At 37.0% G+C, this 14,874-nt stretch overlaps 1 protein-coding gene across 3 annotated transcripts; it reads left to right on the forward strand.

Moving 5' to 3' along the window:
• Positions 1-711: 711 nt before the first annotated feature.
• dnd1 (DND microRNA-mediated repression inhibitor 1) lies at positions 712-12,989 on the forward strand. 3 transcript variants are annotated; one of them, XM_083547364.1, is made up of 4 exons: positions 712-1,020; positions 1,289-1,394; positions 5,904-6,365; positions 12,402-12,989. In XM_083547364.1, exons 1-4 carry the CDS (start codon positions 1,012-1,014, stop codon positions 12,938-12,940), a joined length of 1,116 nt encoding a protein of 371 aa, XP_083403490.1. In that variant the 5' UTR covers positions 712-1,011; the 3' UTR covers positions 12,941-12,989. The 3 variants fall into 3 exon arrangements, with proteins under 3 accessions (XP_083403490.1, XP_083403492.1, XP_083403491.1); XM_083547366.1 differs by having other exon boundaries at positions 742-1,013; XM_083547365.1 differs by having other exon boundaries at positions 742-939.
• Positions 12,990-14,874: the final 1,885 nt, after the last annotated feature.

The following is a 14,874-nucleotide window of genomic DNA, read 5'->3' on the forward strand; positions in this document are numbered from 1 at the left end:
CAGTTACCTGATCAGAATAAGATCTGGCTAATTTCTTCTTTCTCCAAGTTGCCTTTTTTCCATACTATATCCTGGTGCCATGTCTTCCCTAGAAAAGCGATACACTCTTGTCATCCATTCGCTTTCCTTGGACCACTTTTGTTAGGTAAACCAGGAAAACCCCACAGCACCTGCCAGGGGTAGCTTAGTGGTTATGATGTTGGATTTCTGATCAGAAAGGTGAGTTGAAATCCCAACACCACTAAATTGCAAATGCTGGGCCCTATTGTAAATTACTCTGGATTAGGGCATCTGCCATAAACTGAAAATATAAATATGTTGAATATAATGCTTTGACCTACTCATTTAGAGGATTTAATTTGGCTCTTTTCAAAGCTGTTTTGATCCTATATTTAACATCAACTTCAAAAACTGACTGTTCACATGCTGCCTCATTTCTCACCCTGTGATAGGTGCCATTGTAATGAGATAATTTCATTAAATTCATGTAACCTGTCACAAGTTTAAATTTTACGGAAAATGGATTTCCAACGTGTGTGTTAGTTAATGAATTTGTTTGTTTATTGTTGTTTTATTATTATTATTATTATATAATTTTTTTGCTATTTAAGAAATGTAACAGAGACTTGAGTCAGGTGTCATAGAGCATTATTATACATTGATGCATGTGCAATGAGGATTTCATTGTTGATTAAAGCAAAAAGCAAAATCTCTACCACAGTGATGATCTCCAGTTAAAAGTCCAGGACTGCCATCAATTTGACTCAAAATGACCTGACCGACCAATGAACCCTGGCTTGGGGAGACTGGCCGCTTCTCATTTGTGAGCAGAAATTTGAGATCTCCTTCAAACCCCGCCCGTGTTGCCCCTCCTCTCCCCTGCAGCTGTTTGCTGGATAAATTGCAGAGAGAGAAAAAAAATACAAACCACTATTACAGGTTAGTGTTTGCTCTAATTACCCTTTTGGAAAACTGGACCAAAAAAAAAAAAAAAAAAAAAAGGGGCTAGACATGTTACAGGTAATTGCTCATTAAGTACACAGCAGACTGATTCACTATTGCGAGTTTGGAGCGTTTGTTTGCTTATTATTTTAAATGCAATATAATTAATGTTGTGCAAACATTAGAGGGAAAAAAACATGTACCCAAAGGCTTTGAAAATTCTCTCGAGCATGGATTCAATCTGTCGAATTTTATTGATTTATTTTAAAACAGCTTTTCCGCAACTTTTGCGCATCGCTAAGGTTCTTTTAAAGTTTTTTTCTCCTGGTTTGATTTGTGCATGCAGATGGTGAATCAGCAGAGAATCAAGTCTCTGGAGAGGTGGCTTCAGGAGACTAAAATCACCTTAACACAGATTAATGGACAGCGCAGATATGGTGCTCCTCCTCCAGGTATGTGTGAAATGATAAACTAGTGCGCATTGGAGTTATTTTTCCCCCTGTACATACTTTATAAATCCATTTTACATAACCCTAAGTTCTAAAAGCTCCAAAATTCAAGCTACCAATTCTATTTTAAAAGTTCCTCAAAGTAACCCTGAATCGTTATCTAGAAAATTCCTTCCCCATGCTGAAGGAAGGAAAGACCATGCATGGCTCTAGAAGTCCACTCAGCTCCCTCATACCTGCAAGTAATTAGCTTTTAATTTAATTGAAAAGAGTAGGGTTTGTTTTTTTGTTTTTTTTTCCTCTCCAAATGACTGGTTCTGCAGATCTCCTTTAATTCGCTTGAGCGTCTCCTGGTTGATTAACACACCTGATTCAACTCATTAGCACCTTAACAAACCTTATTAGTATGTCTGAACTCGTTAGGAAGTACCGTCATGAGATTCAGCTCTGTGAGAATATTCTAATAGGCAGAAGCAAGGGAGAAACACTAGCTATGAAAGAATTCAATCTGAATCTGGAGGGTTTAATGACTGAATAGCACCCCCCCCCCCCTCCCAAAAAAAAGAAATTAAATCTGTTAAATTGTTCACTTGTTAAAATCTGTAATGTCTGACATTTTTAGCTTGATTGTGTAAATCTTGAATAATACTAAAACCCTTTTTATCACCCAAATGAGGATGGGTTCCCCTTTTGATTCTGGTTCTTCTCAAGGTTTCTTCCTCATAACAAGGGAGTTTTTTCTTGCCACAGTCGACATAGCTGCTCATCAGGGAGAAACACACATTGCTCACATTAACTCTTAAATTCTGTGAAGCTGCTTTGAGACAATGTCCATTGTTAGAAGTGCTATAGAAAGTCAATGTCCGTTGACTTTGACTGACAAATGACTCTGAGACACACACTTGACTGTTTTTGTGTTTCTGTTCTTAATACACTTGGAATTGTGAAGCTCCTTCTGAATCTGCTTCACTGTCTCTAGGCCCCATATTTAACACTGTACTACATTACACTGTACTACAACAGTGGGCTTTATAAAGTATCAAGAACACTTTTTTTTTCTTCAGCCAAATAAATTCTGGAATGAAAACTTATTTATTTAGATTTTTTACACATTCACATTAGATTGGCACTCGTATTGCAGTATGTATCTCCTGCATTATACTGTATGGATTAGGGATGATTAGATTCACGGTTTTCGGTAATAATTTGTAACCAATATTTTGAGTTCTTCTCGTTAAACTGTTTTTTAAGTGCGTTCTCTCAGCACCACTGCTGCTACATGAATATGACTTATCACAACACTACGGCGAGTAAGGAGTGTGCGGAGAGTCATATAGAATATAGATTACATGGCAGAGGTAGAGCTGCATCTTCCTGGAGACAGAACAGGAAAATAAAGTATGGTTTAATTTAATATATATATTATTTTTTTGTTTTTGTTTTGTTTTTTTTAACTACAAAGGAGTGCTGTCTGTCTGAACAAAAGAAATAAAAGCAAACTACAGTAATCCCCCTGTTACGTTCCAAAACTGCCCGCGATAAAAGGACCCCACCCCAAAAAATGCTTTTTTCATATTGTTTAAGCTGTAAATTATTCTTTCACACACTTTAAACACACAGAAAACTTACAAGAATACAGTAATTATATTTTTATTTAGAAATGTCATTATTTCAACATAAAACTGGCCTGGTCTGGTCTATCGTGTTATCCGCTAGAGACCAGGCAAATCAGCGAAACAAATTGGTTATGTGGAAAATGCAATTCTGTGATAAACTGGGGGCATGAGATTAAAACCACGGTAAAGCAGGGGATTACTGTATCTATCATTTAAAAAACTGCATTGCATCATATTTTCTCCATTGCATTGTGTTTAATCAAATTGGATCTCACTGCATTGTAATAGGGGTAAATCGTAGCCCATCGCATCAGTAGCTGCTTCATATGTACAGTATCTGTAATGGTTCGTGTGTAGGGCTGAAGCTATTGATTATTTTAGTAAACAAGTTTTCATCCGATTGTTTTATTAATTAATCGATTAATCAGATAAGAAGCACCTTTTCTTTATTAAAGAACAATACTAAATATGCAAGAGAAAATACGACGGGTCTCTTAAAATGAACAAGTACATTCTTATTGCTAAAATTGCATTCAAGAATATCTGTGAAAACTAAACCTATTTTGTGCATTTAATTGCCATATTACATAAATACAAATATATAAATAATAAAAAAAATATCTATTTTAAATTACTCTAAAAAGATAAACGCTTTGCACTGTGTTGTCTTTTTATCTTTTTAGTTTAAAATTATTCTAAAATTTGAAAACTTTCTGTCGTTTTCTTTGGCCTGATTTTTCTCCTTGCCCCTAGCTGTTTTCTCCACGTTCCTCCATTTTTCATTCTGCAGCGTGTGTTTACCTGTCCAGAGCACTCCAGGGTTTAGTGGGTGGTGCATCAGTAGTAATGGTTTGTGGGGAAACTTAATGCTCCATGTGTAGTTAAATAAAATAAACAAAATTATTTGCCTTGGGGTTTTTTTTTTTTTTTTGTATTCAAATTACTTAATTTATTCAATAGTTTCGGCCCTAATCATATAATTGACTATGAATCGAGATGCAAATTTCATCGGCAGAAAGTTATGGAGATTCATATCTCTAGCATGCATCATTCTGTAACATCTGCCTCCACCTGCTTCACCTTGATTCTTATTTAATGCCATTTGCACTAAGGAGATGCATTATACAATTTACTTTTACCTATACAATGTTCTATAACTATAACCTCAGCATTCCCTTTCTTTGCTATTTGCACTACTGATCTGATTAAGGCTGCATTTTATTGGTTTATTGCACTTTTATAATTTGCTCTGGATAAGAGTGTGTGCTAATTGCAGTAAATGTTTTTGCGGTTGTACTCTAATAGGGACAATAAAGTTGGACTAAACCTAATAATGTAGGTTAACACAGGAAGGGTAAAAGGGGAGACTTTACATATATGGTATGTTATGCAATACATGTATTTTGGGTACATCTGCTAGTAAATTAGTTTCAAAACACCTAGTATTATTGTTTTAAAAGGAACATGCATGTTTATATACAACAAACTAGGTCAATTAATTTTTACAGTATTTACTTTGACAAACCAAATAATAAATTTACATATCAACTTCATTTTCATAGAAAGAAATCCTCTCTTAGCATGAAGAACAGCATAACATGCTCTTGGGATGTGGGCAGTACATTTTTCCAAACATTCAGCTGAAATACTTGGTCTGGTAAAACTGGCCAAAGGTTGTGTTTTAGTAGTTATACAGTTCTTTTTGACTGTGTGATCCTGTTTATCCTAGAGTAGTTTAATAGTAATTGGGTGCGCTGATTGGGCAGGTCGTTCCCTCATAAATAAAACTCTAGCCGTTAACTGTTTGCTGTCTAAATAATGCTTACAGACAGGGCTGCAACTTATTTTTTTCAGCTTCTCCCATTAGGGGTCAAATAACGATTTTATTTTTTTTTTAAATTATCGATTAATCAGATTACAAAAAAAACCTCTTTTTAAATTTGACATTTTGCTTATTTTAATGATATGAAACCCTAATTCCAGGTTTTTATTTATAAAAGTGTACCTTTAAAAAAGCGAAAGCCACATATTGAGTTTAACTTTCGTTAATTTTGACATTTTACATAAAAAATCACTTTATATAATTTTTTGTCTTTAGGAATTCATCACTGTTATGCTGCAGAAATTAAAATCTATTAAGTGGCATTGAGTTATTGTGTGTTACTATGTTCTTACAAAACCAACTAAGGACTAGTTGTATGTTGAGTTGCATTAAATACTAAGGATTGTCACGTAACTGCAGAATCGTAGTCTTTGTAAATCTAATAGGAGATAAGGCATGAATCAACCTCGTGTTTAGTGTAATGCCTTGAATATTAACGTACTGCTTAACAGAGAGCTTGTTGTGAAAATAATGAATAATCCTGTCACATTACAATTTTTCTCAATTGTGTACACGCGTGTCTGGGTAATGTCTGTGTCTTAAATGCACTCGCACAATTTATATAATCTGCACTGTTTTTCACACTGCACACATGAATTGTGAATACAGCTTTCACTCCACATGTGTGTTTTTGTATGTCTGAGTGTTTGTGGGTGCCAGTATCATGGTAACAAATCTGCTATATCATTATTGCATAGAAATGCACAGAATTTGCTACTGATGTATTTTATTAACTTTTTCGGGGGGTGATTGTCATTTTACAGATTCAGATGTCCTTGGTCGGTCTTAAGCTTGCAGGGTTTTGCATGTTTCGGTAAATTTTCTTGAATGCCTGCATATGTGGTGCTCTTTGAATCCTGCCTCATGCCCAGTGTTCCTTCGATAGGCTTCCTATACATGTTGACCTGTGGATTGCTATTTTTAAAAGTTATATCGCGTTTTAGTTTTTTTTTAAGAATGGCATTTGCTAGCTTTTTTTTTTTTCTAACGCTTTTCTTCTTCCTCATCTGCCAGGATGGACTGGTCCAGTGCCGGGTCCAGGCTGTGAAGTCTTTATAAGTCAGATCCCACGGGATGTATTCGAGGATGAGCTGATCCCACTGTTCCAGAGTGTGGCTCCGCTGTACGAGTTCCGCCTCATGATGAACTTCAGCGGGCAGAACCGAGGCTTTGCCTACGCCAAATACGGAGATGTGGCTAGCATGACCACCGCCATCCGGGCTCTAAACATGTACCCACTCCAGGGTGGCTTCAAGCTCGCTGTCAAGAGAAGCACGGAGAAGAGGCAGCTGTGTCTTAGCAATCTGCCTTCGAACACAAAGAGCAAGGAGCTGCTGACGGTGCTGCGGCAAATCGCTGACGGAGTGGAGGGCGTCACCATAAGGACCACCGGGCCTAACGAAAAAGACGTCATTGCGCTTGTGCTCTACTCCTCCCACTATACTGCCTCCATGGCCAAGAAAGTGTTAGTCGCAGGTAAGCTGGGAAATGTGGTCTAGAACAGGGGAGCATTCTTATGCTCTAATTCAGGGGTCACCAACATGGTGCTCACAAGGCCCACATGAGTCACCCGTAGGCCTTTTTTTTTTTTTTTTTTTTTTTAAATAGCTCATCATAGCGCCACTTACCAATGGGCTGCATCACATTTTTTTTGTTGCTATTTTTATTTAAATCACACTTGCATTGGTGTGGATTTGAAAATGACTATTAAAATATAGATGACCAAATATAGATGAATATCAATAATCATTAACAATAACATATAATTAAAGGTAAATTGAGCAAATGCGTTATTTTAGAACTTGTGGGACATTTCGACTTGTGTGTATCAAACTGGTAGCCCTTCACATTAATAGGTACCCAGGAAGTAGCTCTCAGTTTCAAAAGGTTGGTGACCCCTGCTCTAATTGATCCCGGGTTTCTGCTTCACTTGCTTTCAAGTTCTTATATGGCACATCCATGCTTTCTTTTTTTTTGCTTCTTAGTTTTTCCTTCTGAAGACACACACACAAAATATTATCTATCATTAAAACAAATATTAATGTTTTAGCCTGAAGGATTTTCTATACTTTCCCGATCTTTCTCAGGCGGCCCATAAAGCAAGACATATAGCCCCTTATATTGATTCCAAATATTTCATTTGTACCAATTATTTACTGAAATAATGATTAATTAGCTTTTTTTTTTAATTTAACCTGAGATCCGAGTCTTTACTTTTCAGACAATATGCAGCGATTAAATACACTTTGGTTCACTACTGTTTTGATGTTGACTAGTTTTGCAACGAAATAATTTATTTCAGAAAAACATGCTTTAGATCAGTTTAGCACAAACATGATTATAAATAAATATACATTTAACTGATTTCTGGTTTACATGCTGAAGGATGTAGAGTTGAGGGTGTTTGGGATACACTCTGTGTCTCTTTGATCCTACATACTTCAGACCAGGACCCAGAAATCATTCAAAGCCATATCTATAAAATGTTTACTGAAATGCACTCAGAAGAATATAGAAAGTGGATACACAGTTCTCTAAAGAATATACAGGAAATCCTTTTTTTTAGTTAGTTTCTTTTTTTGTTTTGTTTCCTTAAACAAACTTGCAGTCCGCCACTTAATACGTTCCTGAGGGAACTCTGAGGGATTTTAACTGTTCCGCACGTAAAAAGGATTGCATTGGTTGATTGCCCTATATATAAAGATTTCTGTACGACTGTGTACTGTTACAGCCCTACTACATATACTACATACAGTATATAAATTCACATACAGCTTCTTTAAATTAAATTCATCAACCTTATTGCATGTACACTTTTCATCTATGTTGATTCAGTTTAGAATCGCATGATGCGGATATTCGGTTGAGTTACATAGAAAATGCATGTACATGCATATACATATACTTGCATCCTTTTTTACATGCCATTATAGCAAATAACTGAGAGCCAAGAAAGCTATATGTGGCTTATAAATTTTAAACATATGCAGTGGTAACACACAGGTTTAGAATCATCAAAGTGTTCAATTAGAGACAATTTGCACCATGTATGTATGTATGTATGTGTGTATATATATATATATATATATATATATATAATATAATGTTAGACATGGTGCAAAGCAACTGAGTGTATAATACCAGCATCAGTGTGACCTGAAAACCTTGACACGTAGCAATACAACCGCACGACTCTGTTTATAGAAAAGACTGATTTTCAGCTAATGTGAAATGTGATTGAAAAATCATCATCTGACATTCAGTGCCCAAACATCTCTGGTCCTTCAAGACACAGGAAAATGACGTAAGCCGCTCGAAAACTGTAAAAAAAAATAAAAATGGCTGGCATTAAACTTCCTAATTATTTCATTTGCCTTCATTAACCCTATTAACACTTACCTTGGCTCTATCCATAAAACCCTGTATAAGGAATTTGGGAGCATTGTTATTGCAACCTTACTTTAGAAAAACGGATCAACTCCGTCATAAAACCAGTGTCTTTCCCCAATGATTACAGTCAGCCCCTGATCTACGAACTCCGACTTACGAATTTTCTGAGATATGAACACGGCCTCCCAAAAAATAAACAAAGAAAATAAAAATATATTCAAGAAAACTTTCAAAATCTGTGCTGTGGATTTTGCTGTGGCTGTTTTCAAAACTGTGGATTATTTTGTTTTTAGATATGAGGTCAGCTTTAATTTGGCTACTTTTAAATCTTTGTTTAAAACCTTTTTTAACAAAAAATTTCAAAAATGTCCTAATGGTATGTTATGTTTCAGTTTTTGTGTATGTTGATACTTGGTTGTGAATGCTCTTGTTGAGTACTTTTGATTTGTAGAGCACTTTGTTAATGGCTTTTTATAAAAGGTGCTTTATAAGTAGACTTTTGACTTTAATATTGATGGTGCTGCCACCTAGTGTGTAATTTTGGTAATGTGTAAGGAAGCATGATTTTCTGTGTACTGAACCAAAGACGACTTTAGGCAGTGGTCTGAATTTGTGAATGGGATCTTGAAACCATGTCATGATTCCTATAAATGTGAACCAGACTACTTGGGTGCCCACTTGTTTAGGAAGTAAAGTAAAATTATCATGTGTTTTAAGCTGAATGACAGGAGCTGAAGACATACAGAAACAAAAAATGCAGCCATTTTGCTGAAAAATTTAGTTTGGGATACACAGTGGGGAAAAAACAACATTTTTGCTTGTGGAGATTTCTGCTCATTCATGTTAGTAAAGGCGAGGAGGCCTGGGTTGAAGTCAGCATTCCAATTCGTCCCAAAGTTGCTCACTAGGGTTGAGGTCAGATCTCTCTAGCAGGCCACTCGAGATCTTCTATTCCAACCTATTTAAAGCATATCGTCATGGATCTCATTCTGAATCTTAACCCAAGCAAAACCGAAATGCTGGTCATCCCAGGTGATTCTCCAGGTCAGGATCTCAGAATAACTCTTCATAACTCTCTGCTCTCCCCTTCAGCCACTGCTCACAACCTTGGAGTAACTATGGACAGTCAACTGTGCTTCTCCTCACATGTTGCTAATGTGTCTCGTTCTTGTCTTCTCTACAACAGCTGAAGGATTCAACCATTTCTGTATGCACAGGCTGCTCAGGTGTTTGTTCAGTCTCTTGTCATTTCAAATCTGGACTACTGCAACTTGCTGCTGGTAGGTCGACCTCTGAACGCTATTCGTCCAATGAAAAATGATCCAAAGCGCAGGTGCGTGACTCGTGTTTAACCTAAAGTTCTCCCACACCATTCCACTGCTGTTCCCTCCACTGGCTTCCAGTAGTTGCACGTATCAGATTCAAAACTCTGATGCTCGCCTACAAGACCAAAAATGGACCAGCACACTCTGTCTAAGATCCTCCAGCACTGCTCGACTGGTACCACCTTCTCTCAGAATGAGAGGTAAGTAAACTTCAAGTCTTCGTGGTGAAATTAATTTCCCTTAGATGCCTGAACAGTGGAGTCCCTGGCTATCTTCAAGCGACGGTTGAAGACCTACCTCTTCCTGAAACACTTAAATTAGCACTTTCCAAATTTGCTTTTTAAAAATTCAAGTTATAGTCTGATTTATATTAAGTTTGTTATCTAGCGTACCAGTGTAGATTTATTAATTGCTAGAGACTCAAAGCACTTTTAAACCACCTCTGGTGGGGATGATGTTGGCAGACTGCATCAACCCCCAAAGTCAAACATGGAGGTTGAAGCTTAATGGTTTGCGGTTGTTTTGGAGCAGATAAGGTTGGAGACTTATTCCAGGTGAAAGGAATCCTGAACCAAAATGTTTACTGTTCCATTACCATGCAATTTATCTTAACTGCAGATAATTGTGATTTCACCATACATACATACTATGATCCAAAGCATACAGTACCAAGCAATATTCAAAGAGCAAACAGTCAGCTGGAGTGTTGTCCTTCATGGAACAGCCTGCCCAGTCACTGCCCCTAAATCCTATTTAAGATTAGAAAGAAATCTCCAACTAATAAAGAACACTTTTGGAAAGTTTTGCAAGCGGCCTGTGCAAAATATTTCAGCTTAATGTTTGGAGAAATGAACTGTCCAGATGTGAAAAGTGTGTAAAGCTGTTATTCATGCTAAAAAAGGATTTTTATTTATTTATTTATTATTAATGAAAGTAAAGTGGAACATCTGTACATGTATATATTTGTTTTGGTAAATCTTCATACCATTTAATGGCCTAGTTTGTTGCATAGAAACAAAAGGCACATGCATGTTTCTCTTAAAAACAAAAAAAAAGACTAGGTGTTGACAGGCTTTTGACAGCCATTTTAGTGAAGGATAAAAAAAACATTCCTGTGCAGTGTATATACAGAAACAGTAGTGTACCAATTTCTTAGTGAATTTTAATTGGTGATTAAATGTGTACATGTGACTGTGAAGGAAGAATATGGAGGCTCGGTGAAATGTACTTTATTGGCTATTCAAGACAACCCTTTTTTTTAATTTCTTTTTCCTGATGTGCGGTAGGCCCAAACTCGTAATTTTTCCGCAAGCCGAAGTCTGTATATGTAATGCATATAAATCCAATACTAAAATTCACAAGGCGCACTTTTTACATACACTATAATTAGGCTGGTGGAATCAAACAAGCCGTTTTGAGACCACCTGCAGTTTGATTAAGAGCATGAGTCGAACCTCAGGAAGTGAACCTAACATGCTGTGTATTCTGGGATACTAGGGACTGGGTTATTTTGCTTGTTTGATTTGTTGAACTGATGTGTGAGATCGGTGGTGACTGCCAGAGGACAGGGCAGCAGTGCAATTTGTGCTCTGGATATCTGGGTCACAGAACATGGGACCAGTGTGCAAAAATGCTACAGCGTTGAACTTATTATTGGGGTTTGCGTTTATTATTGAATTAATATTTATTAAACAACGAATAGTTTAGTTATTCCGGTGCAAGTTTGCGGTTGGTTTCTATTGGTGAATTTCCACCTGGCATGGATATCCATCCATCCCTCTCCTTTTATGCGAGGACATTTGTAGCACCTCCACTTTGTTTCCAACTTCTAGTTTACGAACACATTTTCTGATCTTTTCTCACCATCTGATAATGAGCTTATACTCATGGTTATAGAACACTTCTGATTTACAGTTTGATCAAGAAATAAACACATTTCTTATTCTCCAAGCTCAAGTTTTCAGCCCGTTTGAGCTGGTGTCTGATTCAGGTGTCGGTTTACAACTCAAACATACAATCATCGGATGGGGTGGGAGCTTCGAGCGAACGGGCGCCGCGTGAAACGCAGGAGGTTTTCATGGCAGCATCAGGCTGACGGTTTGGCTCGTCACGTCGCGCCGCGGAGAGCAGGGTGCCTGCAGCGCACGTCTCTCAAACGCCACGCTGAGCAGATCCTCCGCTGACGATCTTAATGCTAATTTATGCTAATCTGATGCAAATCAAGAAAGCCGCCGTTCCACATCATGACACAGCAGAGGTGGGAAAATAATTAAGGCCTAGCAAAGAGCAATCAGAATCCGAACATAAATCACTGAATAGTATAACAGGATGACAGGAATTATTCAGATTCATATTGACTTTAATTGGTTTTGCCTGCGATACTTTGATGTGTGGCCTTAGCCTAGTTTAGAACAGTTGCAGCGGAGATTAGACAGAAGTGAAACTTTTGTGGGCGGAGTCAGCACAGCTACGCTGAGACGCAGCTAGGATGCTGAGGCGTAAACACGCACAGATCTTAAAAACATCAGAGCAGTAATGGCTGATTAAGTCTCCTATATCACTCCAATATTATGTTCGTATTTTCTTTGATGAAAATATCCCTTTTACTGAGGTTGACTGGATCATAGCTTCAAATATACATATAAAAAAATATATGCATGCTCTATAAAACCTGAAGGTTTTACTCCATTGAGACTTGACCCACTTTAAAGTGTGTATCCTCTCCAGTGTTTTAGTATCGTAGCTAAAAATAGCGGCAGGTTCCATACTCAACCCCATTCTTTTCTCTTTTTCTCAGCCTTAAAGGACCTGTGTGGCATGAGCATCTGCGTCCGATGGTCACCTGGGAACGGCAAACCCAGACACGAGGAGCATGGCAAAGAGAATCCTCTCATCCCTCCCGGTCTGAAACCAATGGCCATAAATTGTTTAACACCTCCACGCTTTCAGCTCAGCCAAAACCCTAAACCTTCTCCAGCCGCTCTCCTTGACTCGCAAATCATCTCGCGGGCAGATGGATATCCGACCTCAAAGGTGATGAGCAGAATGTTGCCGTTGAGCAAGGAGGAGCCGTTACATGACTCGGTGTACCAGCTGCGTTGGCTGTGTGAGCTTCACGGGCTCGGCATGCCGCTCTACAATGTGAGATACGACCACACAGGCTCAGACGGTCTCCTGTATTTCACCTACAAGGTGGTGGTGTCAGGGCTGGCCATACCCTTCTACGGCATCACCCATGTCCTGCCCAGCACCTCCACCAGCAACATAGAGGCTGAGGTTCATCGAGCAGCTGCCAAGCAGCTACTCAATACCATGCGGAAGGCAAGTAATTCGTGAGCTTTGACCACATCTGTTCCAGGGGAGAATGTAACTTCTTTTTTTTTTTTTTACTTTTTTTTATTTTTTTTTTTTTTATTTTTTTTTTAAGTAGAACATGGCCCTGGATCAGTTGAAAGTACAAATATCAAAAGACGTCACAGTGTGATTGAGATGGAGATTAAACTTGTAGATGTATTAGCAGAACCGGTTGCATCTACTACATAACAGGAACATGGATTGGTAATGTCTGTAGTAATGGGGGGGGGGGGGGGGGAGTAATGAAGTAAAAAAAAAATATATATATATATATATATATATATATATATATATATAAATATATAAATGTAACTAAATTAATCACGTTGTTTTACAAAGCCTTGCCAACTTGAAACAGTCGTTTGTCCATCTTGCACTATGACAGTTCAATGATTGGCTTTGGAAAAAAGATAAGAGTGATCAGGGAACATGTTCAACTTTTATAAAAAAAAAAATAAATAAAAAATAAATAAATAAAAAGAACAGAAAAAAAATATACATTCTCCTCAATGTTCATGTTCAGTATTCAGATCAGAAAGAATGTTGAGTTGGAAGTTGTTTTTTTTTTTTTTATCTACCTCAATTACCTAATGTTAAATTTTACTTTTTCATACAGTGTTTTAAAAAGTTTTAATATTTTATTATTATTATTATTTGTGTTTTTTACTTCTTTTGCAGCATTGTGTGATGTTTGATTTGTTTGGGTTTCTGAGTTTTTGGAGTGATTTTGCTGTGGTTGTGTTGCTGCTTTGTGTTGAAACGTATTAAAATAATTGTTTAACTGTCCAATTTTTTTTTGATTATTTAATACATTTTCAGGGAAGATTCCAGAATATACTGTTAAATACTGGAAAACAGTTTTCAGAAAGTGTATTACACCAACTTTTCTCTGGCCCCGATAGCAATATGTCTGTACACCCTGTTCAATACTTTAATGCTAATTCCACTGTTAGCACAGTCATTTATTTTTTTCTACTGTTATACACTATATGGACAAAAGTATTGGGACACCTGTCTTTTGCAGTTCTTCCCCAAACTGTTACCAAAACGATGGAGTCAGTTTTATAGAATGTCTTTTGAATTAGTTTGCATTATATTTTTCCTTCACTTGAATGAGGAAACCCAAACTTGCTCCAGGGTGCTAATGCCAATAAATGCTAATGTATGCAAAGCTCCCTGAGGATATGAGAGAACACTGGATGCACCCTTGACTTTACTAAAACCCTTGTGGCTGAATGTGTCCAAATCACATGTAGTACATTTGAGTAAATTTGAGAGTTAAAATGAAAAACTATAAAGATATTCACAAATTTTAGATTTTTTATATTTTTACCACCTCTGCATTTATGAATTTGTTGGTTAAAAATGTTTGTTTGCCTAAAAGCCAATAATTCTTAATATAGTTAAAAAAATAAATAAATAAAAATCCCCATTGAGAAATATTTATTCAGATATATTCAGGGCGAGGTCTCCTTGGAAAAACTGTTTGTCGAGAGGCAAAGGCAGAGTAAAAAATAAAAGATCCTACAGAGTGTGAAATTGATCTTTGTCAGGGAGAATCAGTTTGGAGAAAATCACAAAATTGCTGCAAAGTGATTGGTGTCAAATCAGAGGGGCGTTTAATCTGAAATAAATAACTGATATGAGGTCAAAGTGTACTGGATGGCATATGCATGAAAAGGGATTTGCAGGATCTTCATTCACTTTAAACATTACATTAATTCCCTGAGATTCTCTCTATAACAAATGAAGCATTTAAAAAAAAATTTTTTTATCTTGGTCAGGGCTGTGGGGATCTGGATTTTATCCCTAAAGCACTTGGTGTGATGATTTGTGGATATAAGCAATCTCTCTACAGGTGCTCCTAATCAAGTCTTCCCCCTGTATGTGTCATGTATGTTGAGGTTTTTGTGTTT

This window comes from Silurus aristotelis (genome assembly GCF_946808225.1).
Source record: "Silurus aristotelis genome assembly, chromosome: 7".
NCBI lineage: Eukaryota > Metazoa > Chordata > Actinopteri > Siluriformes > Siluridae > Silurus > Silurus aristotelis.